The 25,744-nt window shown below is 41.7% G+C and overlaps 1 protein-coding gene and 1 long non-coding RNA gene across 4 annotated transcripts in view; one reads left to right on the forward strand and one right to left on the reverse strand.

The window, feature by feature from the left end:
* The window catches only part of adamtsl3 (ADAMTS-like 3), a 229,605-nt gene that overhangs the window by 186,318 nt on the left and 17,543 nt on the right, over positions 1-25,744 (reverse strand). For all 3 annotated transcript variants that reach the window (XR_003870383.1, XM_029720791.1, XM_029720792.1), the window contains exon 3: positions 5,532-5,657. Coding sequence is in view for 2 of the 3 variants with exons in the window: in XM_029720791.1 (XP_029576651.1) it covers positions 5,532-5,657 (126 nt within the window). In the remaining variant the exon portion in view is untranslated. The remainder of the gene's footprint in view (positions 1-5,531; positions 5,658-25,744) is intronic.
* Positions 19,067-19,734, forward strand: LOC115166905 (uncharacterized). Its single transcript, XR_003870385.1, has 3 exons — positions 19,067-19,130; positions 19,224-19,407; positions 19,653-19,734. It is a non-coding gene; the product is annotated as an uncharacterized LOC115166905 (long non-coding RNA).

The following is a 25,744-nucleotide window of genomic DNA, read 5'->3' on the forward strand; positions in this document are numbered from 1 at the left end:
AGAGAAGTGGCTTCTTTGCTGCCCTTCTTGACACCAGGCCATCCTCCAAAAGCCTTCACCTCACTGTGCATGCAGATGCACTCACACCTGCCTGCTGCCATTCCTGAGCAAGCTCTGTACTGGTGGTGGCCCAATCCCACAGCTGAATCAACTTTAGGAGACTGTCTTGGCACTTGCTGGACTTTCTTGGGCGCCCTGAAGCCTTCTTCACAACAATTGAACCGCTCTCCTTGAAGTGAAGTTCTTGATGATCCGATAAATGGTTGATTTAGGTGCAATCTTACTGGCAGCAACATCCTTGCCTGTGAAGCCCTTTTTGTGCAAAGCAATGATGATGGCACGTGTTTCCTTGCAGGTAACCATGTTTGACAGAGGAAGAACAATGATTCCAAGTACCACCCTCCTTTTGAAACTTCCAGTCTGTTATTCGAACTCAATCAGCATGACAGAGTGATCTCCAGCCTTGTCCTCGTCAACACTCACACCAGTGTTAACGAGAGAATCACTGACATGATGTCAGCTGGTCCTTTTGTGGCAGGGCTGAAATGCAGTGGAAATTTTGGGGGGGATTCAGTTTATTTGCATGGTAAAGAGGGACTTTGCAATTAATTGCAATTCATCTGATCACTCTTTATAACAAATTGCCATCAAACTGAGGCAGCAGACTTTGTGAAAATTAATATTTGTGTCATTCTCAAAACTTTTGGCCACGACTGTACATGTGTGTGTCTGTGTGTGTATGCCTGCATGTGTGTGTGTATATGTGTGTCTGTGTGTCTGTGTGTGCGTACATGTCTGTATCCATGTCTGTCTGCATGTGTGTCTGTCTGTGTGTGCGTCTGTGTGTATGCATGTGTGTGCGTGTGTGTGTGTCTGCATGTCTGCCTGCATGTGTGTGTGTGTTTGTGTGTTCCACAGACTGGCTGGTTTATCAGCCTCAGGCAATGTGTGTGTGTGTGTGTGAATACATTTGTGTGAATGTGTGTGTATGCCTGCGTGAACATACCATGCCTTCAAAAAGTATTCACACCCGTTGACTTTTTCCACGTTGTTGTTACAGCCTGAATTCAATATGGATTAAATGGAGATGTTTTTTTTCACTGGCCTACACACAATACCCCCGTAATGTCAAAGTGGAATTATGTTTTTAGACATTTCTACTAATTCATTGAAAATGAAAAGCTGAAATGTTTTGAGTCAATTATTCAACCCCTTTGTTATGGCAAGCTTAAATAAGTTCAGGAGTAAACATATGCTTAACAAGTCACATAATAAAGAGCTCACTCTGTGTGCAATAACAGTGTTTAACAAGATTTCTGACTGACTATCTCCCTCAGTCGAGCAGGGAATTTCAAACATAGATTCAGCCACAAAGACAGACAGGTTCCAATTTTCCAATTGGTAGATGGGTAAAAAAAAGCAGACATTCAATATCCCTTTGAGCATGGAGAAGTTATTAATTACATTTTGGATGGTGTATCAATACAACCAGTCACTATAAAGATACAAGTGTCCTTCCTAACTCAGTTGGCAGAGAGAAAGGAAACCGCTCAGGGATTTCAACAGGAGACCAATGGTGACTTTAAAACAGTTACAGAGTTTAATGGCTATGATAGGAGAAAACTGAAGATGAATCAATAACATTGCATTTACTCCACTATACTAACCTAATTGACAGAATGAAAAGAAGGAAGCCTGTACATGCATCCTGTTTGCAACAAAGCATTAAAGTAATACTGCAACATAAATGTGGCAAAGCAATTAACTTTATGTACTTTTTGTCCCGAAAGAAAGTGTTATGTTTGAGGCAAATCCAATACACTGAGTACCACTCTCCATATTTTCAAGCATAGTGGTGGCTGCATCATGTTATGGGTATGCTTGTAATCGTTAAGGACTGGAGAGTTTTTCAGTATAAAAAAAACCCAGAATGGAGCTTAGCACAGGCAAAGTCCTAGAGGAAAACCTGGTTCAGTCTTCTTTCCACCAGACACTGGGAGATTCCTTTCAGCAGGACAATAACCTATAACACAAGGCCACATCTACACTGGAGTTACCAAGAAAACTATTCATGTTCCTGACTGGCAGAGTTTTGACTCAAATCTATTTGAAAATCTATGGCAAAACCTGAAAATGGTTGTCTAGCAATGTTCAACAACCAATTTTACAGAGATTGAATCATTTTGAAAAGAATAATGGGCAAATGTTGCACAATCCAGGTGTGGAAAGCTCTTAGAGACTTACCCAGAAAGATTCATAGCTGTAATCGCTCCCAAAAGCGCTTTTACAAAGTATTGACTGAGGGGTGTGAATACTTATGTAAATGAGATATTTCTGTATTTAATTTTCAATACATTTCTGAAAACATGTTTTCACTTTGTCATTATGGGATTCTGTGTATAGATGGGTGAGACAAAAATGGATTTAATCCATTTTGAATTCAGGATGTAGCACAACAAAATCTGGAATAAGTCAAGGGGTATGAATACTTTCTGTAGGCACTGTATGTGTGTGTGTGTGCATGTCTGCCTGCCTGCATGTGTGTGTGTGTTCTACAGACTGGCTCAGCCTCAGGCAGTCTCTTTGTTTCTCCTACAGTGGCTTTCTAAGTCAATGCAGGCTCTGGTCCAAGACTACCACAGGAGAAAGTGTTAGGAACAGATGTCTACCTCGATCATTCCTCTATTCGCAGGGTCATACAGCAATTTGTACATCTGCACTTTGTCATATATACTACACCCTATTCCCTATATAGTGCACTACTTTTGACCAGAGGCCTAAAGGTCCTGGTCAAATGTAGTGCACTATATAGGGACTAGAGTGCCACTTGGGACTCAGTCATGGTGCCTAAACTATGAGTGCTGTATTGTCCCTGTCTCTGAGATGACAAAGGTCTTTTGCTTCGGCCAATAGAAGATGAGGGCTAGAGGCATGCATGTGTGTGTCTGATCCTAGACGAGATGCTCCCCTACTGGAAGATTCTTTGTGAATACGGGACCTGGCGTCCCCTTTTCAATGAACCCCTATCACCAGTATCTGGGTTAAGACAAAATAATATACAAGAAAGTCTCACTTTTCTGCTGTAAAATAGATAGAAGATGTAGACCTAGAGCATTGTGTGATGTGGTGAACATGTCTTTATGTTAAGCAGAAAAGACCCAAGGGAAGGACTCAGTTTGGTTCATATCACTCTGAGGGCGTCCAAGTTCATTCAGGTCTTCACATTACTTTCGAAGGTACTATAGTCATTTGACAACACATATTTTTCAGACTATTCACATTACAGGACATTTTTTACTAAAGTCAGATTGGAATCAATCAACCCAGTGTGTGAAAACCTCTTCCCAGTGAACACATAGTCAGAGTATGAGACCGACGTGGGAATTGAACCCACAACCTTGATCTTCCCGCGGCCAGCACCACAGCACCACACTCCAACCCACTGAGCCACCTGGCAGCAGTCCCAGTGACCAGACAACGTCTGGCTTAGCCACACATTCCCCCATGAATTCACTTCCTAGCAGCTTTCATCACACATCCACTAACACAGAGAAACCCAAAACAAGACTCCAACGAACACTATGCAGACTATAGTCTATAGATATCAGCCATGTTAATGTAGCTCAGGTGTAAGTCATGAACATGAACAGGTTTAGTCACACATCCACTAACACAGAGAAACCCAAAACAAGACTCCAACGAACACTATGCAGACTATAGTCTATAGATATCAGCCATGTTAATGTAGCTCAGGTGTAAGTCATGAACATGAACAGGTTTAGTCACACATCCACTAACACAGAGAAGCCCAAAACAAACTCAAATGTACAGACTATCCACCGTGTCTGTGTAGCTTAATGCAGCTCTATCACTCATCAAGACATGTCTAAGTCAGGAACATGAACAAGTTTAGTCACACATCCTCAACAAGAGAGAGACAGAAGCATCCAATTCTACAATGCCATCTTGGACTTAACATGGCTGCATCACTCAGACTAGGGGAGACAGACTGAATCATTCGAAAAGTTTTCAACAAAGAGTCAAACATACTGTGTACTCAAAAAATAAAAGGTTATGGCATCTCCCAAAAAGACCAAAAGCAAGCTTTGACAAATCCTGAATGAGGTCAAAACGTGTCAGCTTTAAAAATAAATAAAAAAATACAGTATTTTTGGGAGATGCCATCACATTTTCTCTCATGGAATATATGACATTACCCAGGTAAGGACCATGCGGAGGCCCCCGACGGGTCCGATAGGCTGTTTGGAGTGTTTATCTGACTGTATTTAAAAATACGTTTCTTTTTTTTACTTTCCCCCTTCTAAAACCAAAGTTGCGCCCCTGTACTGAGTACCCACCCAGTCCTAAGTCAAGTCCCTATAGAAGCAGGTCTGGGGACCGACATGGTCACAGTGATGTTGCTGACTGTATCATCCTGGTTGAATGACTCTCAGTATCAGAAGGGAATAAGCAGGAAATCCTGCGTTCTCCAACCAGGATTTCTGGGAAAGCTGGGAAATTTGGGAAAGTTACCAGAATTGTGCAACCTTAACAGTGATAGTTATTCAGCCCTGATTCAGTCAGTTGTAATGTGATAGGTTGTGATAATGTGAGTGACCACCACTTTCCCCTCCCCAGTACAGGGTCCATCTCTACAGAAAGGTTATGGCCTGAAAACCTGTGTTTTAAAGGAAACGTCTCATTACTGTGTGCCTAAAAAAATGGGTCAGATATTCTGTCAGGCTCTGCCTCTTTATACCACTTGTTCTCTCTTCAATAGCCTCTCTGGCATTTTACTGCATGTCTGAAATTCACAGACAAATGTAATGCCATCTTTCATCTCTATTCAACTACTAACCCATGGGCCAAGAGACAGACCAGTATTTTCTATTGAATTTGGTGCTTAAAAAAAAAGTCCTGGGCCATACAACCATGCAAATTCCAGACAAATAATTCAGGAGAAATCCAACTTTAAACATTCAGGCATGTTTCTGCGTATCATTAGGGGTCATTTGATATTGGTCAGATGCGAGCTTTTCAAAACATCATGTACTCAACATTTTAACCGGAATTTTGTGGTTCCTGATCCAAAAGGCCAAATTGAGAGCAAAAACCCAACATATCTTTATGATCCTCAGCTCTTCAGCCCAACGCCAGATGGATCAGCAGGAGCACGCTGCTTTATTCAATCACACTGGAGAAAATGTTCCACATTTCAGAAGATGCAGAGAGAAGAATGAATGAATGCATTGTATCCTGGTCCACTCAATATCTTCTCACATAGTGTATACTGTAGGAAAGACGTTGGGGACCTTTTCTACTGCTTATAAAGAGTTGTTCTTTTGACATGTCATCTGTGTCTCATTTGTTGTCTACACCCCAAAAACACCCCGTCTCTCTCTCCCTTACTCCCACACGCCACTCACAGCAGACCCACTCAGAGGATCAGGTTTTCCATTGTGTGTGTGTGTGTGTGTGTGTGTGTGTGTGTGTGTGTGTGTGTGTGTGTGTGTGTGTATGTGTGTACCCACCTGGTCGTCGTATCTGTAGGTAAGGAACTGGTCCTCGGTAGTGTCCTCCAGGAAACTGCCCTGAGGGGACAGAGCAAACTCAGGCAGGAACACGGCACCCTGGGTCTGGCTCTGGGTCGCTCCACACTGAGGAGACAGGAGGTAGAAAATAAAAAGATGAATAGAAAACTTGAAATCCCCCAAGAAGAGATAACTCTGTTCCCAAGAAGAGATCCCTGGTAACTCTGTTCCCAAGAAGAGATCCCTGGTAACTCTGTTCCCAAGAAGAGATCCCTGGTAACTCTGTTCCCAAGAAGAGATCCCTGGTAACTCTGTTCCCAAGAAGAGATCCCTGGTAACTCTGTTCCCAAGAAGAGATCCCTGGTAACTCTGTTCCCCAAAAAGAGATCCCTGGTAACTCTGTTCCCCAAAAAGAGATCCCTGGTAACTCTGTTCCCAAGAAGAGATCCCTGGTAACTCTGTTCCCAAGAAGAGATCCCTGGTAACTCTGTTCCCAAGAAGAGATCCCTGGTAACTCTGTTCCCAAGAAGAGATCCCTGGTAACTCTGTTCCCAAGAAGAGATCCCTGGTAACTCTGTTCCCAAGAAGAGATCCCTGGTAACTCTGTTAGAGGTTTTACCTGAATAGAGTTAATAATGTGAACTTCTGATGCAGTAGAAGACAAGTGTATGTACTATAAGTATCCTGTTATCAATGCGTTCTCAACCAGTGCTTCAGTTGGACAGAGAGATGTCCAACTATTCATATTTCAGCCCTCTGAAGGCTCATGAAGGCTCTTGTGATTAGGTTGATTTACTAGAGAGCTACTGATCTTTCTCTCTATGTTTCACACACACACACACACACACACACACACACACACACACACACACACACACACACACACACACACACACACACACACACACACACACACACACACACACACACACACACACACACACACACACACACACACGGCATGCATGTGTGTTGATATCAGTGAGTCCCTAGTGAAAGCCTAAGTGTGTGATGTACTGTAGCATTAAGACTACAGTAGGTGGGGAAACAGATTTTTAGTGAAGACACGTAGGGCCGGATAGAGCAGCAGTATGGCTGGCATGCTTTCTCCCTAAGGATCAACACGCTTTCATCATGCTATCCAACTGACACGCACACACACACACACACGCACACGCACACACACACACAGAGAAGAGAGTCAGACACACACTCTTTCATCAGTAACTTGGTGGGTGTCTGATAGGACACCAGAGAAGACACCAGCTGAGAGGCAGGACTTCAGCCTTCTCCCACTGAGCTGTCCTCCAGACAGACACAACCCTGCACCCAGACTCCAGCCTAAACAAAGCCCATGTGTGAAGCCCCGTCCCCCCATCCCCCACCCCACCCGGACACACAAAGCACACTGCCATCTGTATGAACTGGGGCTGAGTCCCAAATGGTACCCTATTCCCTATATACACTGCTCAAAAAAATAAAGGGAACACTTAAACAACACAATGTAACTCCAAGTCAATCACACTTCTGTGAAATCAAACTGTCCACTTAGGAAGCAACACTGATTGACAATACATTTCACATGCTGTTGTGCAAATGGAATAGACAACAGGTGGAAATTATAGGCAATTAGCAAGACACCCCCAATAAAGGAGTGTTTCTGCAGGTGGGGACCACAGACCACTTCTCAGTTCCGATGCTTCCTGGCTGATGTTTTGGTCACTTTTGAATGCTGGCGGTGCTTTCACTCTAGTGGTAGCATGAGACGGAGTCTACAACCCACACAAGTGGCTCAGGTAGTGCAGCTCATCCAGGATGGCACATCAATGCGAGCTGTGGCAAGAAGGTTTGTTGTGTCTGTCAGCGTAGTGTCCAGAGCATGGAGGCGCTACCAGGAGACAGGCCAGTACATCAGGAGACGTGGAGGAGGCCGTAGGAGGGCAACAATCCAGCAGCAGGACCGCTACCTCCGCCTTTGTGCAAGGAGGAGCAGGAGGAGCACTGCCAGAGCCCTGCAAAATGACCTCCAGCAGGCCACAAATGTGCATGTGTCTGCTCAAACGGTCAGAAACAGACTCCATGAGGGTGGTATGAGGGCCCGACATCCACAGGTGGGGGTTGTGCTTACAGCCCAACACCGTGCAGGACGTTTGGCATTTGCCACAGAACACCAAGATTGGCAAATTCGCCACTGGCGCCCTGTGCTCTTCACAGATGAAAGCAGGTTCACACTGAGCACGTTACAGACGTGACAGAGTCTGGAGACGCCGTGGAGAATGTTCTGCTGCCTGCAACATCCTTTAGCATGACCGGTTTGGCGGTGGGTCAGTCATGGTGTGGGGTGGCATTTCTTTGGGGGGGCCGCACAGCCCTCTATGTGCTCGCCAGAGGTAGCCTGACTGCCATTAGGTACCGAGATGAGATCCTCAGACCCCTTGTGAGACCATATGCTGGTGCGGTTGGCCCTGGGTTCCTCCTAATGCAAGACAATGCTAGACCTCATGTGGCTGGAGTGTGTCAGCAGTTCCTGCAAGAGGAAGGCATTGATGCTATGGACTGGCCCGCCCGTTCCCCAGACCTGAATCCAATTGAGCACATCTGGGACATCATGTCTCGCTCCATCCACCAACGCCACGTTGCACCACAGACTGTCCAGGAGTTGGCGGATGCTTTAGTCCAGGTCTGGGAGGAAATCCCTCAGGAGACCATCCGCCACCTCATCAGGAGCATGCCCAGGCGTTGTAGGGAGGTCATACAGGCACGTGGAGGCCACACACACTACTGAGCCTCATTTTGACTTGTTTTAAGGACTTTACATCAAAGTTAGATCAGCCTGTAGTGTAGTTTTCCACTTTAATTTTGAGTGTGACTCCAAATCCAGACCTCCATGGGTTGATAAATTGGATTTCCATTGATTATTTTTGTGTGATTTTGTTGTCAGCACATTCAACTATGTAAAGAAAAAAGTATTTAATAAGATTATTTCATTCATTCAGATCTAGGATGTGTTATTTTAGTGTTCCCTTTATTTTTTTGAGCAGTATAGTTCACTGGTTTTGACAAGAACTCAATGGGCGCTGGTCTAAAGTAGTGCATATGAAAGGAATAGGGATCCCTTTGGGACGCATCCTGTGACCCCCCCTATATATATATAAGTCTGGACCAGAGGAACCAAAATAAACACAGACACACGTCTGTCCCTCAGGTGTCGACAGACATGACTTTTAAGTAGAGTGGCCATTCTGTCTGAAAGGGCTTAAACAGTAGTTACCCTGGAAACAGGCTGGCTGGTGGAGACACTGATGTTGTCAGACTCAGACAGCAGGCTCTGAGTCCACTGGGTTTGACAGGCATTACCACAGGCAGAGTAGAGCAGACACAATGTTGAGTCACTGTGAGACAAATATATACATATTGTTTATGATTCAGTGCAGTCGCTCCAAATACCATAGAATAATCAGAGAGATAGCCTTCAGTCTCTGATCAAACTGGTCTTGCACTACAGAAGAGGTTCTGTCTGGTCCATAAATTATAGAATGTGCCTGTACCCTTGAACACACGTTCACACGTGCAAACACACACACACACACACACACACACACACACACACACACACACACACACACACACACACACACACACAGATGCTGGGCCCTCCCCACAGCACTCCAAAACACTATCAAGCAGCACACACCCAGAGTGTCTATATCCCCTGTAAAGGTTTGGAAATAAGCCACCTTTGGAGCAGCAATCCATCTATGCCCACATCTGGCCAGCCTCACACTCTCTCTAACACACATGCATGCATGCACACACACACACACACACACACACACACACACACACCCTCCTGCTGTGAAGTTACTGGGTCATGGCGTAACAGCCCACCATAACAGCTAGACCTCTAATTGAGTTTACACACCACTAGAGTGACCGTGTCTGGGCTATCCTGCCCTTTGGAGGGCACAGCTGGTCTCTCTCTCCCTCTCTCTCCGTCTCTCGCTCGTTCTTTCTTTCTCTCTCTCTCTTTCTGTCTCTCTCTCTCTCTTTCTGTCTGTCTCTGTCTCTCTCTGTCTCTTTTTGTCTCTTTCTATCTCTCTCTTTCTGTCTCTCTCTCTCTCTTTCTGTCTGTCTCTGTCTCTCTCTTTCTGTCTGTCTCTTTTTGTCTCTTTCTTTCTCTCTCTTTCAGTCTCTCTCTTTCTATCTCTATCTCTCTGTAACTCTCTCTCTCCGTCTCTGTCTCTCACTCTCTCTGTATCTCTCTTTCTGTCTCTCTCCTGGTCTCTCAATCTCTTTTGCAAGGGTCATGTGTCGCTAGGAACAGAGAAAACACCACTAAGTATAGTTTACACAAGACCCCAGAGTGTGTCTGTGGTGTGTGTATGTGTGTGTGTGTGTGTGTGAGTGTGCGTGCGTGGTGTATGTATGCACGTGTGTGTGAGTCTGTGTGTATGTATGTATGTATGTGTGTGTGTGTGTGTGTGTGTGTGTGCGTGCGTGCGTGCGTGCGTGCGTGCGTGCGTGCGTGCGTGCGTGCGTGCGTGGTGTATGTATGTGTGTATGCACGTGTGTGTGAGTCTGTATGTATGTATGTATGTATGTATGTATGTATGTATGTATGTATGTATGTATGTATGTATGTATGTATGTATGTATGTATGTATGTATGTATGTATGTATGTATGTGTGTGTGTGTGTGTGTGAGTGTGTGTGTGTGTGTGTGAGTGTGTGTGTGTGTGTGTGTTACAGTGGGGCAGTGAGTCACTTTAGAGGAGGAAAGGACCAACGGATTAGAGGGAGAGTCCAACTCACATTACAAAAGTATCTCTTTCTGAATAAATGTGACTGGTTACAGGATCAGGGGTGTTTGATGCTAATGCCTTCTTGGCCATGTGACTTCATTACAAACTGGTATTGGATCTGTAAATATGAATAAAGATGTTAAAATATGAGCCTAGTTCAGCCAAGGAAAAAGCACTGAGTTACAGCATATAGGAAGAAAGACAGGATCCTTCCCAGATAGACATGATTGGCTGAGATAATGAAGAGGTTGGCCATGCTGTTGGTTGGTCATGCTTTTACAGGTGAATTATTAAGGAGATGGGTGGGGCTAAGGCTTAAGAGGGTGTGAACAATGCTGAAAGGGTGTAAACAAAGAAGAGCTCTGTTGCAAGTGTGAAAATCTAATCAAAATCTTTCAAGGCCATTTCCCCCAATTTGTCTCCTAAGTAGGTTTACAACACAGGAGGTTGGTGGCACCTTAATTGGGGAGGACGGCTCGTAGTAATGGCTGGAACAGAATCAGTGGAATGGTATTAATTACAGGATCAGTCAAATGTTTGGACACACCCACTCATTCAAGGGTTTTTCTTTATTTTTACTATTTTCTACATTGTAGAATAATAGTGAACACATCCAAACTATGAAATAACACATATGGCATCATGTAATAAGCAGTAAAGTATATTTTATATTTGAGATTCTTAAGTAGCCACCATTTGCCTTGATGACAGCTTTGCACACTCTTGGTATTCTCTCAACCACCTTCATGAGGTTGTCACCTGGAATGCATTTTAATTAACAGGTGTGCCTTGTTAAAAGTTATTTCCTTCTTAATGAGTTCAAGTTACAGACACATCTCAACATCAACTGTTCAGAGGAGACTGTGTGAATCAGGCCTTCATGGTTGAATTGTTTAAAGAAACCACTACTAAAAGACATCAATAAGAAGAAGAGACTTGCTTGGACCAAGAAACATGAGCAATGGACATTAGACCAGTGGAAATCTGTCCTTTGGTCTGATGAGTCCAAATTTGAGATTTTTGGTTCCAACCGCCGTGTCTTTATGAGACGCAGAGTAGGTGAACGGATGATCTCCGCATGTGTGGTTCCTACCGTGAAGCTAGGAGGAGGTGTGATGGTGTGGGGGTGCTTTGCTGGTGACACTGTCAGTGATTTACTTAGAATTCAAGGCACACTTAACCAGCATGGCTACCACAGCATTCTGCAGCGATACACCATCCCATCTGGTTTGCGCTTAATGGGACTATCATTTGTTTTTCAACAGGACAAAGACCCAACACACCTCCAAGCTGTGTAAGAGCTATTTGACCAAGAAGGAGAGTGATGAGTGCTGCATCAGATGACCTGGCCTCCACAATCACCCGACCTCAACCCAATTCAGATGGTTTGGACCGCAGAGTGAAGGAAAAGCAGCCAACAAGTGGGAACTCCTTCAAGAAAAGCATGTCAGGTGAAGCTGGTTAAGAGAATTCCAAGAGTGTGCAAAGCTGTCATCAAGGCAAAGGGTGGCTACTTTGAAGAATCTCAAATATAAAATACATTTTGATTTGCTTAACACTTTTTTGCTTACTACATTAATCCATATGTGTTATTTCATAGTTTGGATGTCTCACTATTATTCTAAAATGTAGAAAACAGTAAAAATTAAGAAAAACCCTTGAATGAGTAGGTGTGTCTAAACTTTTGACTGGTACTGTACATCATACACATGGTTTGATGCCATTCGCTCCGTTCCAGCCATTATTATGAGCTGTCCTCCCTTCAGCATCTTCCACTGGTTTACAAGTTTATTAACTTTGAAGCAGCATCATTTTCTCCAACTACAGCGGGGGAAGTAATGTTCCTCCAACTACAGTGGGGGAAGTAATGGTTTCTCTAACTGCAGCGGGGGAAGTAATGTTTCTCCAACTACAGTGGGGGAAGTAATGTTTTCTCCAACTGCAGTGGGGGAAGTAATGTTTCTCCAACTACAGTGGGGGAAGTAATGTTTTCTCCAACTGCAGTGGGGGAAGTAATGTTTCTCCAACTACAGGGGGGGAAATAATGGTTTCTCCAACTACAGTGGGGGAAGTAATGGTTTGTCCAACTACAGGGGGGGAAGTAATGTTTTCTCCAACTGCAGTGGGGGAAGTAATGTTTCTCCAACTACAGGGGGGGAAGTAATGGTTTCTCCAATTACAGTGGGGGAAGTAATGTTTCTCCAACTACAGGGGGGAAATAATGTTTTATCCAACTACAGTGGGAGAAGTAATGGTTTCTCCAAATACAGCAGGGGAAGTAATGTTTTCTCCAACTACAGTGGGGGAAGTAATGTTTTCTCCAACTACAGTGGGGGGGAAGTAATGTTTCCTCCAACTACAGTGGGGGGAAGTAATGTTTTCTCCAACTACAGTGGGGGAAGTAATGTTTCCTCCAACTACAGTGGGGGAAGTAATGGTTTCTCCAACTACAGTGGGGGGGAAGTAATGTTTCCTCCAACTACAGTGGGGGTGGAAGTAATGTTTCCTCCAACTACAGTGGGGGAAGTCATAGTTTCTCCAACATCCCTAGGAGACAGGACCGTCTCCTTCCTGAGCGGCATGACAGCTGCTTGGTCCCATGGTGTTTATACTTGCGTACTATTGTTTGTACAGATGAACGTGGCACCTTCAGGTGTTTGGAAATTCCACCCAAGGATGAACCAGACTTGTGGAGGTCTACAATGTTTTTTCTGAGGTCTTGGCTGATTTCTTTTGATTTTCCCATGATGTCAAGCAAAGAGGCACTGAGTTTGAAGGTAGGCCTTGAAATACATCCACAGGTAGACCTCCAATTGACTCAAATTATGTCAATTAGCCTATCAGAAGCTTCTAAAGCCATAACATAATTTTCTGGAATTTTCCAAGCTAAAGGCACAGTCAACTTAGTGTATGTAAACTTCTGACCCACTGGAATTGAGATACAGTGAAATAATCTGTATGTAAACAATTGTTGGAAAAATTACTTGTATCATTCACAAAGTAGATGTCCTAACCGACTTGCCAAAACTATAGTTTGTTAACAAGAAATGTGTGGAGTGGTTGAAAACGAGTTTTAATGACTCCAACCTAAGTGTATGTAAACAAATTAAGTCACCTATTATGATATAATGCACTTGAATGTTGATGTCACTGCACAGTTGATGCAAGCACACACGTTTTCTAGCCATCAAATGACTTTCAAATATATAATGGAAACACGGTCTTCATAAAAGGATACTGTTTTAATATTATTATTATATATTATTTTTATGTAACATTTATTTAACTTGGTAAGTCAGTTAAAAAAAATCTTATTTTACAATGACGGCCTACCCTGGACAAACCCTCCCCTAACCCGAATATGAGTTGGGTTGGAATGTATGTAAGGTGTTTTAGACACTTTCAGAATGAATGGGGCCCTAATGACATTAATCTGACTCCAGAAAATATGACTGTTTACTATCTCGGTAGAGGAACTAAATATCCCAAAACTTTTTGGAGTATCATCTACAGCCAAGTTAAGTGGAAAAGTCCTGTTAAAGTGGCAGTCTGCGATTAAACAACTAAAACACCAGCCACCCCACCACTTGTTTCAGTAAACAGTTGAGGGATGGGGCTGGAGAAACGTAATTTAAAGATATAAAATGTATAAGATCTCTTTTAAGTGCATTATTCTTAGTTCAGTCACTGGTATAGAGAGAAAGAGGGGAGAGAAAGAAAGAGAGGGTGGACAGGGTTAGAAACATGTGGAGAGAGAGAGAGACAGAGAGACAGAGACAGAGAGCAGGTGTGATAGAGAGGGAAAGTCAAGTCTGATCTCATTGTGTAAAAGTCTATTTTCACCCTCAGAGGCAGTATAGTAGGAGCAATAACATCTCTATTCATATAAAACACACACATATACACACACACACTAATCTGTTCAGCTCCAGCGCGCCACTGGTGATCCCAGTCACAGTCACCCCCCAACAAATGTTTTACCATGAATGGTCCTTTCTTCACAGGACAATATCTTGATTTAACCTGTACTGACACACACACACACACACTCTGATTCCACGATACCCATGAATGGTCATTTCTTCATAGGACAATATCTTGATTTAACCTGTACTGACACACACACACACACACACTGATTCCACGATACCCATGAATGGTCATTTTTGAAGATCTAAATAGAATGTGTTTTTGAAACATCAGATACAGAGTGTGCGTGTGTGTGAGTGTGTGTGTGTGTGTGTGTGTGTGTGTGTGTGTGTGTGTGTCAGTACAGGTTAAATCAAGATATTGTCCTATGAAGAAATGACCATTCATGGGTATCGTGGAATCACGATAGGGCAGATTTGAGCACATGACCCTTTGCCCTTCCTGTCTCCAAAGTGTCCTTTTTGGTGGTGTTATGATTTTTTTGTATAGCTCTTTTTATTGTTGTTCGGGACCCACTGCCCGCAAGTCATTGTCAAGTTTGCCACTCCCCATGCCCGGTTGTGCCTTTTTCCCACTATGGCCTGTACAGAGATTGCACGTGCCCGCTATCTAAACACGCACGGCTTGAGAGATGTGGTCACCAGTCGAGTGTCTGCTACCTAGTTTAAATACAACAGTACTGCCATAGCAGCATAACATTTGATAACACTTGGTAACATTTCATTTAGCCTACATCAATATTCAGTCTGGTTGGCTAATGCTCAGCAGAGAGAGACAGAAATACATAGAGAGGTAAATCACAATCAGTAAAATAAATGGAGATAGCCGAAGTAGCATATTTACATCAATCATCAACATCAATGATCAGCTGACAGTCCACCCTCTTTTCCACATGTCAATCATGTCTTTAGGAGACACTGTAACTAGATTGCTTACAATTTGTGATGATGAGTGAGTGTTGTTGCAGAAATAAATATGCAATGTAACAACAAAAAATCTGGTTTGTTATAAATTTCGAGATATGAATTATAAATGTATTCATTTTTTCCAAGCGCGGGGAGGGGAGGGGGTTCATTTTGAGCATCTGCCCCGGAAAGGTCTATGCACGACCCTGCACTCGCCCCCTGAGCCGCTATAATCGCAAGGTTCTTCAACAACCTTTTTCATTCAATTGAACGTTGCACAACGTTGTGCCCTGTTGAACAAAGCCCTGCTGTTTTCCCACGTTAATGCCTTGCTGGAAGTGTGGTGTTCCTGATCTGTATTCCCGATTGGCATCCCTTCAGAACGCTACGTCATCTCTAGCCCATCTCTCCAGAGGCAAATAGCTCAGACATCCACAGATTCCAGAATGCTTCCCTCACCAGGTTAACACTTCCTGTCACTATTGCCATGATGGATGGTTGTCATGAGAGACGGACCAATAGCAGCGAATGTTAATGGAGTGTGAACCAAAGAGGAAGAGGTTTAATGGCATGTCGCCCATGGCCCGTCACATTTAACAGAAAGATCTGGGTACCAGGGGGAAGAGGAAGAGGACAAGTAGATAGGAGAGGCATCTACTCCACACCTAACCTAGATGTGACTACAGAGCATGGATATGCAAAGACATTCCAAAAACCGAAGACAAAGTTGTCCTGCAGAACAGGCTACTGGGTGATACAGATACCAGATTGGACTAAAGGCCTCAGGCGAGAGTGATATCATGAGGCATCCCATCCAACCTTATGAAAATTAAAGAGGTTTGAGGAACATGTGTAGATCAGATGAGGGGGAAACTATCATTGGGGGAAAAATATTAAGAATTACCATAAATAATTAGGGCTGTCAGAGTTAATCACATAACTCAAATTAACTTCTTGTAATTTTTGGGCATAATATTTTTTTTTTTGCGATAACTTGCATTGTCTGAAAGCACTCAAAATACACTGAAAACATCCCAAATGTCACGGGTGTCGTAGGGTGTAGACCAAAACGCAGCGGGAAAATGTATACTCATCTTCTTTTATTTAGGACAAAGAAGGAAAACCAAAACGTATACAAAAACACAACGACGATTAACAGTCCTGTAAGGCATGAAGCTATACACAGCAAAAATTGGAGTGTTGAAATTTCAGGGTTAAACATTTCCGAGTTGATTTTCACTCCCAGAGTGTAATTTTAACACATTCTGATTTAAATGGTGTTCAGTGTTGGAGTTATTTGACAGAGTTGATCCGGTCAGTGTTAACCCAACTCCGCAGAGATGTAACTATTCTCCGCCCATGCATTTCACTTCTTCGGTTGGAGACAGAGGAGACAAGTCGGTGCCATTTTCTCCCTCCCATGCAGTACTACACGGTAAGTGCAATTAACTCAAACTTACTGAAACAATTATAAATTGATGCTGAGAATTTCAGTATGAACAATGAAACATCTACAGAGAATATATGCCTAACAAAACCGTGTTTGTTGCCAGGTCTGAGCAGCAAATTTGTCCTGGTCACCAAATACAGTGGTACGCTGGTCACACAGACAACTAAACACGTGAAACACCGTCTGCATGTTGGGACATGTTGTTTGCGGCCCTTTTGATGTTCAAAGTGAAGGGGGGAAAAAGACGTTAGCTAGCTAGAAGTGTATGGTAAGCTAGCTAACAGTTTGTTACTTAAACCGTCTCCAACTTCATCAATTATGATTTAATAAAGGAAAGGCTGGAGCTAACGTATTTGAACATCAAAGGGGCCACAAACAACATGTCCCAACATGCAGACGGTGTTTCACGTGTTTAGTTGTGTGTGACCAGCGTACCACTGTATTTGGTGACCCATCAGATTCTATGACCTGCAGTGTTGGAAAAAGTACTCAGATCATTTACTTAAGTAAAAGTATATAAGTATTACCAGTTAATTGTACTGAAATTACTAAGTTAAAGCTAAAGTACAATATTAGCAGAAAATCGGGCTGTGACTGATATATTAAACATTTATTAAACATTTAAGTGCATCCTTAAATACTGATGAGTCAATGCATAAGCAGCATTTTAATATCTCAGTCACACGCGATTTTCGGAAAATTAGTACTTTTTCCAACAATGCAGGTCACAGAATCTGATGGGTCACCAAAAATGGTGTAACACTGTCGACTTAGCTTTAACCTTTACCGTTCTTCCTTTAAATGTTTATTTACTTTGTCAAACTTCCTTGCATGCTTCAGTCAAAATGCTGGTCCAGGTGAAGTACAGCCAACAGCAGAAATATGTGAAGTTAGTTGGATGAGGATGAAGGACGGTTTGACTTTATGCAATTCCATGAAAACGGTTAGCATGGCTTAGGAAAAAGGTTTTAAACCACACCCATGTTCTTTTAAAAGCTCATTGTGCAAGCTCCTTAATGTTGTCGATTCTGATTTCTTTACATCCCTTTATCAGACTCTTTTATACGGTAAATGGGGTTAAATTGCTAATCATTTTCAGTTCTGTAATGTGTGCTTCGTAGAGTGTAAAGTATTAATATACACCAAAACAGTCAATAAAAAAAAGCCAATCATCCATTTTTCCATTTGTTCTTAAGAGGGAATGGGTTATGTGAGGGAAAATGCTCTAGGTCTATTTAAGGATTATACAGTGTGTATTTAACGTGAACAGTTATTGGCTGTGAGGAAAGAAACAGTGCTGACTTCAAAGGCACATTCAGTTTGACCTTACTATCTTTTCCAGTCATGGAGAGATTTTGCCTGCCACCTGATGCAAAAGTTACATACAAGGATGCAACAGGGATAGAAGTTGATGCAGAAATATTCGGCGACCTCGTTGGACAAGGCAATGTGGTGCTGACACTATTCTCAGATCAGGGTGAGATATCAAGGCAGGTATAATAAAGCACTTTACACCTTACATAATATAATTATTAGCATTTTTTCTATTCCTTTAGAATTCTCTGATTTCTCCTTGTCTTCTGCTTCTGAGACGTCTGACTCAAGCTTCAGCTTAAGTGCATCAACTATAATCCTAGATGATGTCCCTAGCAAGTGACAAAGAATTGAGGATACACGTGATGCTGTGTCTGCTGGACAGGTTTCTTAATGCTTTCACATTTTTTCACTCTGAGTCTCTAGAAAAGCTATTTATCACCATGTTTTGTATTGTAATGTTTTTGTTTTTTATTAGTTGATTGAAGCTGTGCTAAGAGGCAAGTCTGGGGGTGAAGAAGTACTACAGGAGTACCAAACAACAGAAACCCTAACAGATGCTTTATTTGTGCCAAATAACTGCATGGCCATTGCATAAATGTACTAATTTAATATCTCCTCTCAGGCACCGCCCCACTAAAGCAATCAGAGAAGATTATGCACGTGGGATAGTGATGTTGTTCCCTTCCCTCAAGGATCCATACTCCAAGAAGGGCTATGTAATAGGCATTATTATTGTTAACTCTTTCATGTCATGTTGTGACACAAAACTGTGTGGACGACATTGATATTTGAATTCCGTGAGATTTCTCATGAGCCTGGAATGACAACGCATTTATGTTCTTTTTTTTCATTTCAGGAACACTTCTATGATGCTGCAAGCAGCACAGGATACATTTCTTGGCGTCTGAAAACAGTCCAGAGGAAGATTCGTCGAGGATCTGCACTGCCACCAAATAGCCCAATTGACTTTTCTCCAGGGGGCCCAAATTTCCAAAGGACTGTTAATGTTGAAAGGCAGCTTGATGGTGATGCTTGCCAAGAGGCCATGTCTTTGCTTAACCATACCACAGACAATTCCCTGATTTTCCAGAAGATGAGAGAGACATTTCAGCACCGTCAGAAGCTCGTTAATGACCCAGGCAGAAGTGTTGATATCCTCTCCAGCTTCCTAAGATTCCTGGATACAAAAGGATTGGTAAGTTTGGGATGAGATGTTTAGAATGGCTTGAAATTTGAAAGTATTTCCTGAAGTAGTAGTAGTAGTAGTTTAATATCTTCTTTCTTAAAGGTGGACCAAGACTTCACTCTCCTATTTGATGGCGACACATCCTCCAGGCTTCTTCAGAAATGGGATTTGTTCTTCAAGCCAAATGTCATAAAAGAGGCTAAGCGGCTCACCTCAACACCAGAGTTGCGTCGCTTGGTGCAGTCAGCAGAAAGTCCCCCAGGAAGTGATCTTGATGAGGCAACAAGTGAGTTGTTTTTATTTTTTTTTATTTTAATAAATTTGCTATAATTGCGGTTAAACTAGAACTGCAATAATATTTCATTTGTTTATTCTGTGTATCTCTGAACGTTGATCTGATTTTTGGGATAAATGTGACTAATAGATGGATGACGGTTTAAAACGTTCTCATAATGCCTCCCTGTTCTCATTCAAACTTTAAAAGTATTACATTTGAAGAGTTTTCAGTTAATTCTTGTGACTCTTTGTCAGCCTACGACCAAGAAATGGCTTCCCTGTTGTTGCTGTTACATCTCCTTCCACCACCTCCAGGGGGACTGAAGTCTCCAAAAATGTGTGCATGTGATGCAGTTGAGAGACTTGTTGTCTTTCATAAGGTAATTATATTATTAAGGTGATTATAATAATTTGTCACCTTCTTAGCCACATATGTAAATGAGGGTTGTTAAAAGTGGATGGAATTGTAATTAAGTCTTCATTCCCATCTTGCACTAGCCAATGAAAAGATGTTTGAATAATCACTTCTATAATGTAGTTTTCTCTGTGGCTGCACATTATTCTTGTGTCTAATTTTCAGTTTTCTGATCTCAACCCTAGTCATGCTGCAGTTTGGAGGAGCATCTCCGCAACCAGCAGGGTCGGCAGCCGTACCTCCTCGCTGTTGGGCGTCAGAAGAGCAAGATTGAGAGCTTCTACATCACAATGGATAAGCGTCTCATCCCATGCAAGGCAAACCGCTCCCTCGGGGCATGTGATGAACTTTTCAAAGGACATTTTGTTTAATTTGTCTTACGATGTGGCACTTGTGAATTTTTACACATTCCTGCAGACAACAGTGTATAACATTGATGTGGGGAAAATGAAGGAGTCACCCAGAGTTAAAGACTTGAGAGCCAGACTGCTTAACCAGCCAGTAGCACTCTCACTCTGTGAGTAAGAAGCTATAACAATGTTGACCTGTTTCATGTGTCAGAAATATTATCCCAGCAGTCAACAGTTGATTTCACATTTAAGAGTTGAACATGGTTACTATCCTAAACCCAAGTTCAAATGGTTTTGTTCTCAGCAAGGCTGTAGGCATCAGTTCCTAACATATACAGGTTTTCGGAAGCACCTTAATAGTGTTCATAGTAATGTTCAGCAAATTGCTCAAACTTCAACTGTTGCATGTTCATCTAGTGAGCCAGTTGCAACTTCATCTCAGGCACATGCTTTGGAGGACACATTTAATCCACAAAATCAATGTAGCTCTTCCAGTGTTTATTCTGAGAGCAATGATTCAGGACTTACTATAGATCCAACTAAAGAAATGTGTGCATCCATCGTGGCCAAATTACAGGGGAGTGGGATTTCCAACAGTTTGGTATCCTCAATTGTAGGAGATTTGGAAGAACTAACAAGTGAGATTCGCTCACAAGCAAAGCATACAGCTATTTCTGCTTTACCTATAACTGACCCCAACATATCTGTGATAAATTAATCTTTTGAAGATTATGAAAACCCGTTCACAAATCTAAATACAGAATGGAAACGAAATAAATACTACCACCAAAAATGGGGAGTTGTCGAGCCAGTAGAAATAACACTGGGAGTGAGATATGACAACAGGCGAAATCAGAAATCCGGTACTTATGATCAAGTACCTGTGAAGGATACTTTTATATATGTGCCGATTTTAGAAACATTGAAGTTCATGTGCAGAAATCCAGACATGTGTTTTGCTAAAGAAAGAGTGTAGATCAGAGCCTGAAACTTCTACTGACTTTTTTGATGGAAGTTATTTTAAAACCCACCCTTTGTTTACAGCTAATAGACATGCATTACAAATCCAACTATACTATGATGATTTTGAAACAGCCAATCCCCTTGGCTCCAAATGTGGAATTCACAAAATTGGCTCTCTTTATTTTGTTGTAAGAAACCTTCCCCAAAAATTTAATTCAGTTTTGATGAACATTCATTTGGTAACACTTTTTCACACACAAGATCTGCACAAGTATGGTTTTGATGTTATACTAGAACCGTTGATAAATGATTTGAAAAAACTAGAAAGCCAAGGGCTAAGTCTTCCATTTTCAGATGAGCAGGTATATGGTACAATCTGTCAGATCACTGGAGATAATCTAGGGATGCACACAATTCTTGGTTTTAATGAGTCATTCAGTAGCCGTCATTTCTGTCGCCTTTGTTTGATTGAGAAGAATGATTGTCAAACGGTATACAGTGAGGATGATCCTAAGGTGATCCTTCGTGGAAAAGATATGTTTGAAATGCATTGCCAGTCTCTCCAGGAAAACCCACAATTGAAGTCACTTTATGGTTTGAAAAAAAGATCTACACTTAATTCATTGAAGTATTTCCATGTTTGTAATAACTATTCATTTGATATCATGCATGATCTTCTTGAGGGTGTGGTTCAGTATGAGATCAAATTGCTTTTTGGATATCTCACACAACACTTTATGTCAGAACAGGACTTGCTTTCCAGGATTTATGGTTTTGATTATGGATTTTTAGAATGAAAAAATCGTCCTACAAAGATTATTTTGGAGAGTGTTGGCAAGGGCATTGGTTTGAATTCTATTCAGACATTGTGTCTTGTGAAAAACATCCCACTGTTGTTTGGTGACATTATTCCTGCAGGAAACAAAAACTGGAATTTGTTACTGTTGTTACTTCAAATAATGAACATAGTTTTTTCACCTTCTCTCACTCTAGGTATGACAATATATTTAAAGCATTGGATTGTTGACCACCACAAACTATTTAAGCACTTGTATCCACATAGAAACTTGATACCTAAGGATCATTTTATGATCCATTACCCATCTTCTATAAGGAAAATTGGCCCCTTATTATATACGTGGTGTATGAGGTTTGAGGCCAAACACAAGCTGTTTAAAAATTGTTTTAAAAATGTCAAAAACATAACCAAATCGCTTGCTAAAAAGCATCAGATGGCCATTGCTTATCACTGGGAAACCTTCACCCTCAAACAAAATGAGTATGGGCCAATTAAATCTTTTCTCTTCAGAGATGAGAATGTCGTCAACAATGAAATGCTTGAAACGATCTTGTCAAAATATGTTTTCTCAACTAGTTGGGTTAAACTTGATGGTGTAGAGTATAAAGCTGGACTAGTTATTTGCAGTGCAATGGAAGAAGACATGCCAGTCTTTTGTCAAATAAGTAATGTACTTTTGGTTGAAGATCTATTTTTTTTTGACAAACAAGCTATTTACAGAGAATTTTGATGACCATCATCATGCATTCAGAGTATTACGAAGTGTGGAAAGATGTTTACTAAAAATGTCTGAGCTTACATTTCATAAACCGTTTGATATTCAAAGCTCATACAATGTTTCAGATGAAAGTATGCACATTATACCTTGATTCACAATGTTTTAATTCAACTGACTGCAAGGGAGAAAAGGCACAAATAAACGTTTTTGACAAAGATTGTTTATTGTGATTAATTCTTATTAATATAAGTATATATTAAATTAATTAATAAATAATATTGAATAAATTAACAATTAATTTTAACATTTTTTCAGTGTAGATAATTGACACTTTAGGGAGTGAAATTAACACTACACAAATAGTTTTAAAAAATTAACCCGGAGCAGTGTTAGTTGTCTAATCCCTTAGTGTTACTTTAACTCTGTTTTGCGAGTTAAAAAAGGAACTCTGGCAGAGTGTTAAATGTTTAACTATTTTGAAAGTGTTAATTTAACTCTGGAGAGTGTGGACCTATATAAACCCTCAAAAAGTGTTGAAATCAACTCTGTGGGAGTTAATTCAGCACTGGACTTTTTTCTGTGTACATGGAAACAATCTCCCACAAAATCCCATGACAAACACACTCCTAAATATAGGACCTTCAATCAGAGGCAACAATAGACAGCTGCCTCCAATTGAAGGCCCCAATCCCCATTACCAAAACATAGAAATACAAACACCTAGACAGAACATAGAAATAAACTAACATAGAACAATAACCAAAACCCTGGACTAATAAATCAAATACCCCTCTACATACACAACCACCCCGAACCATATAAACCAAATACCCCTTCTACATGAACACATACACAAACACACCCAGAACCACATAAAACAAATACCCCCTGCCACATCCTGACCAAACTATAAGAACCCCTTTACTGCAATCTAAAAACAAGTTGACATTGAGGTTAACGAAAGTGTGCTTTCTCAATTTACCTAATGTTGCTAACCATCACTTTACAAAAATCAGGACGTCAATATTCTTTTAATGCTTTTTTGTTAGAAAATCTTAAATTACAGCTTAATTCGAGCAAATTCTGAATTTGAACATTGCAAATCCTGTGATTAACTCTACTTTTTATTTATTTTACATCCCTATAATATATATATATTTATCATTTTTTGTTGTTGACTTTGATCAATTTAAATAAAAACTATTATTAAAATGTTTGCTGTTCAGTAATGACGCCCTACGCTGTGCTCCTCCCAAATGTGTGTTCCGTGCTGGTTGTTAGTTGTGGGAATAATAAAGTTCTATTCTATTCTACATGATGATACTTCTTTAAAATGTTAATTTAGAAGCTTTAATGTGGCAATACATAACTTTTTGGGAAACACCAACCAAATTCACATAGAAATTGAGTTTTAGATCTATCATTCTACTTAAAAGCAAGTCTAAGAAGCGGTAGATCTGTTCTACGTGTGCTATTTTCATGCTTCCCATTTTGTTTTTGCATTTTTTACTTTCTGTTTTGTACACCAGCTTCAAGCAGCTTAATTAACAATATTTTTGGTTATGGAAAATATACTTCACAGCAGTTTAGATGGTACAATGATTATCTACAGTACACTTTGTTATTTTGTCACATAAACTGAAATTAAGCAAACTATTAGAGTTTCAGCAATGGTGGAGAGATTTCTGCAAAGTGCAACTTTATATCACTGATTTAATCATTCTGGAGATTGCATACGTGGCCCACTTGAAAGTGGAGAAATGGGGGAAGGGGGGGGGGGGGTAGAGTGAGATAAATCAGATAGACAGTGACAGAGAGGAGAGAGAAACAGATTCCAACCAGCTGATTGGCAGAGAACCCAGAGTGGAAATGGAGCCAGTGTGTTTGCAGCTGAGAGGAGACTGAATGGACACACTGTCCATGTGAATGAAAGAGTCTTTCACACAAGCCTGTGACTTGCTCCTCACACACACACACACCTCACACACACACCACATACACACACCACACACCACACACACTGGCCCATGCAGGCCACAGGGTTGGCCATAGAGAAGCCCTCAGTTGAGCTTCAGCTGTGGGGTGAAGAGGTGACTGGTGCCTGAGGTGTGAGGACAGAAAGCGATCTTTTCACTCTTCAGCTTTGGCTCAAATACCAGGGCTGCTGACATTGAACCTGCATCTAGTTTGGTACCATACTAGATGTGCTGTAACAACTTTTCTATAGCAGAGACCTGCAAGTAGGGTTGCAAAGGGTCGGACATTTTCCCAAAAAATTTGCTTATAACAGTGAACCTTTTTTGTGGGATATACATAAGGCAATTCTAGGTCTTGTGGCATATTTTGGTTAAACTATCCCCAATTCAATGGAATTAAAACCTCTGCATGCACAGTGCATTCTTCCATCACATGTGCAGTGCAGTCTTCCATCACATGTACAGCTGATTCTCAAGATCTTGCACACTAATGAGATGCTATTGAACCCACACTAGTACATTGTCTGAGCCAAGAACTACATGCTTTCTGGTAAGTTTTGATTACAATACTGGGTGGGGTGAATATATTTTATATGACATGATTTTTTGTTAACTAGTAAATAGTAGCCTACAGCAAAGTGTGCACCATTCTCACCCAGAGCCCTCTGTTGCACATATGTTTGTATGTCCCTTTCCCTGAGTTTTCCCCGCATTCCCAGCATAAGGCGCTTGTCGATTCAGGCGCTGCTGGGAATTTTATTGATAGAGCGTTAGCCTATAGTTTAGGGATCCTCATTGTTCCCATGGCTGTGTCTTTCCCCGTTCACGCCTTAAATAGTCGACCATTAGGGTCAGGGTTGATTAGGGAGGTTACCGCTCCTTTGGGCATGGTGACGCAGGGGGGTTACAAGGAGAGAATTAGTCTCTTCCTTATTGACTCTCCTGCGTTTCCCGTGGTGCTGGGCCTACCCTGGTTAGCTTGTCATAACCCCACTGTTTCTTGGCCACAGAGGGCTCTCACGGGATGGTCGCGAGAGTGCTCAGGGAGGTGTTTAGGGGTTTCCGTTGGTGCTACTACGGTGGAAAGTCCAGACCAGGTCTCCACCGTGCGCATTCCCCCTGAATA

The sequence above is a fragment of the Salmo trutta genome, chromosome 29 (assembly GCF_901001165.1).
Source record: "Salmo trutta chromosome 29, fSalTru1.1, whole genome shotgun sequence".
Classification (NCBI taxonomy): Eukaryota; Metazoa; Chordata; class Actinopteri; order Salmoniformes; family Salmonidae; genus Salmo; species Salmo trutta.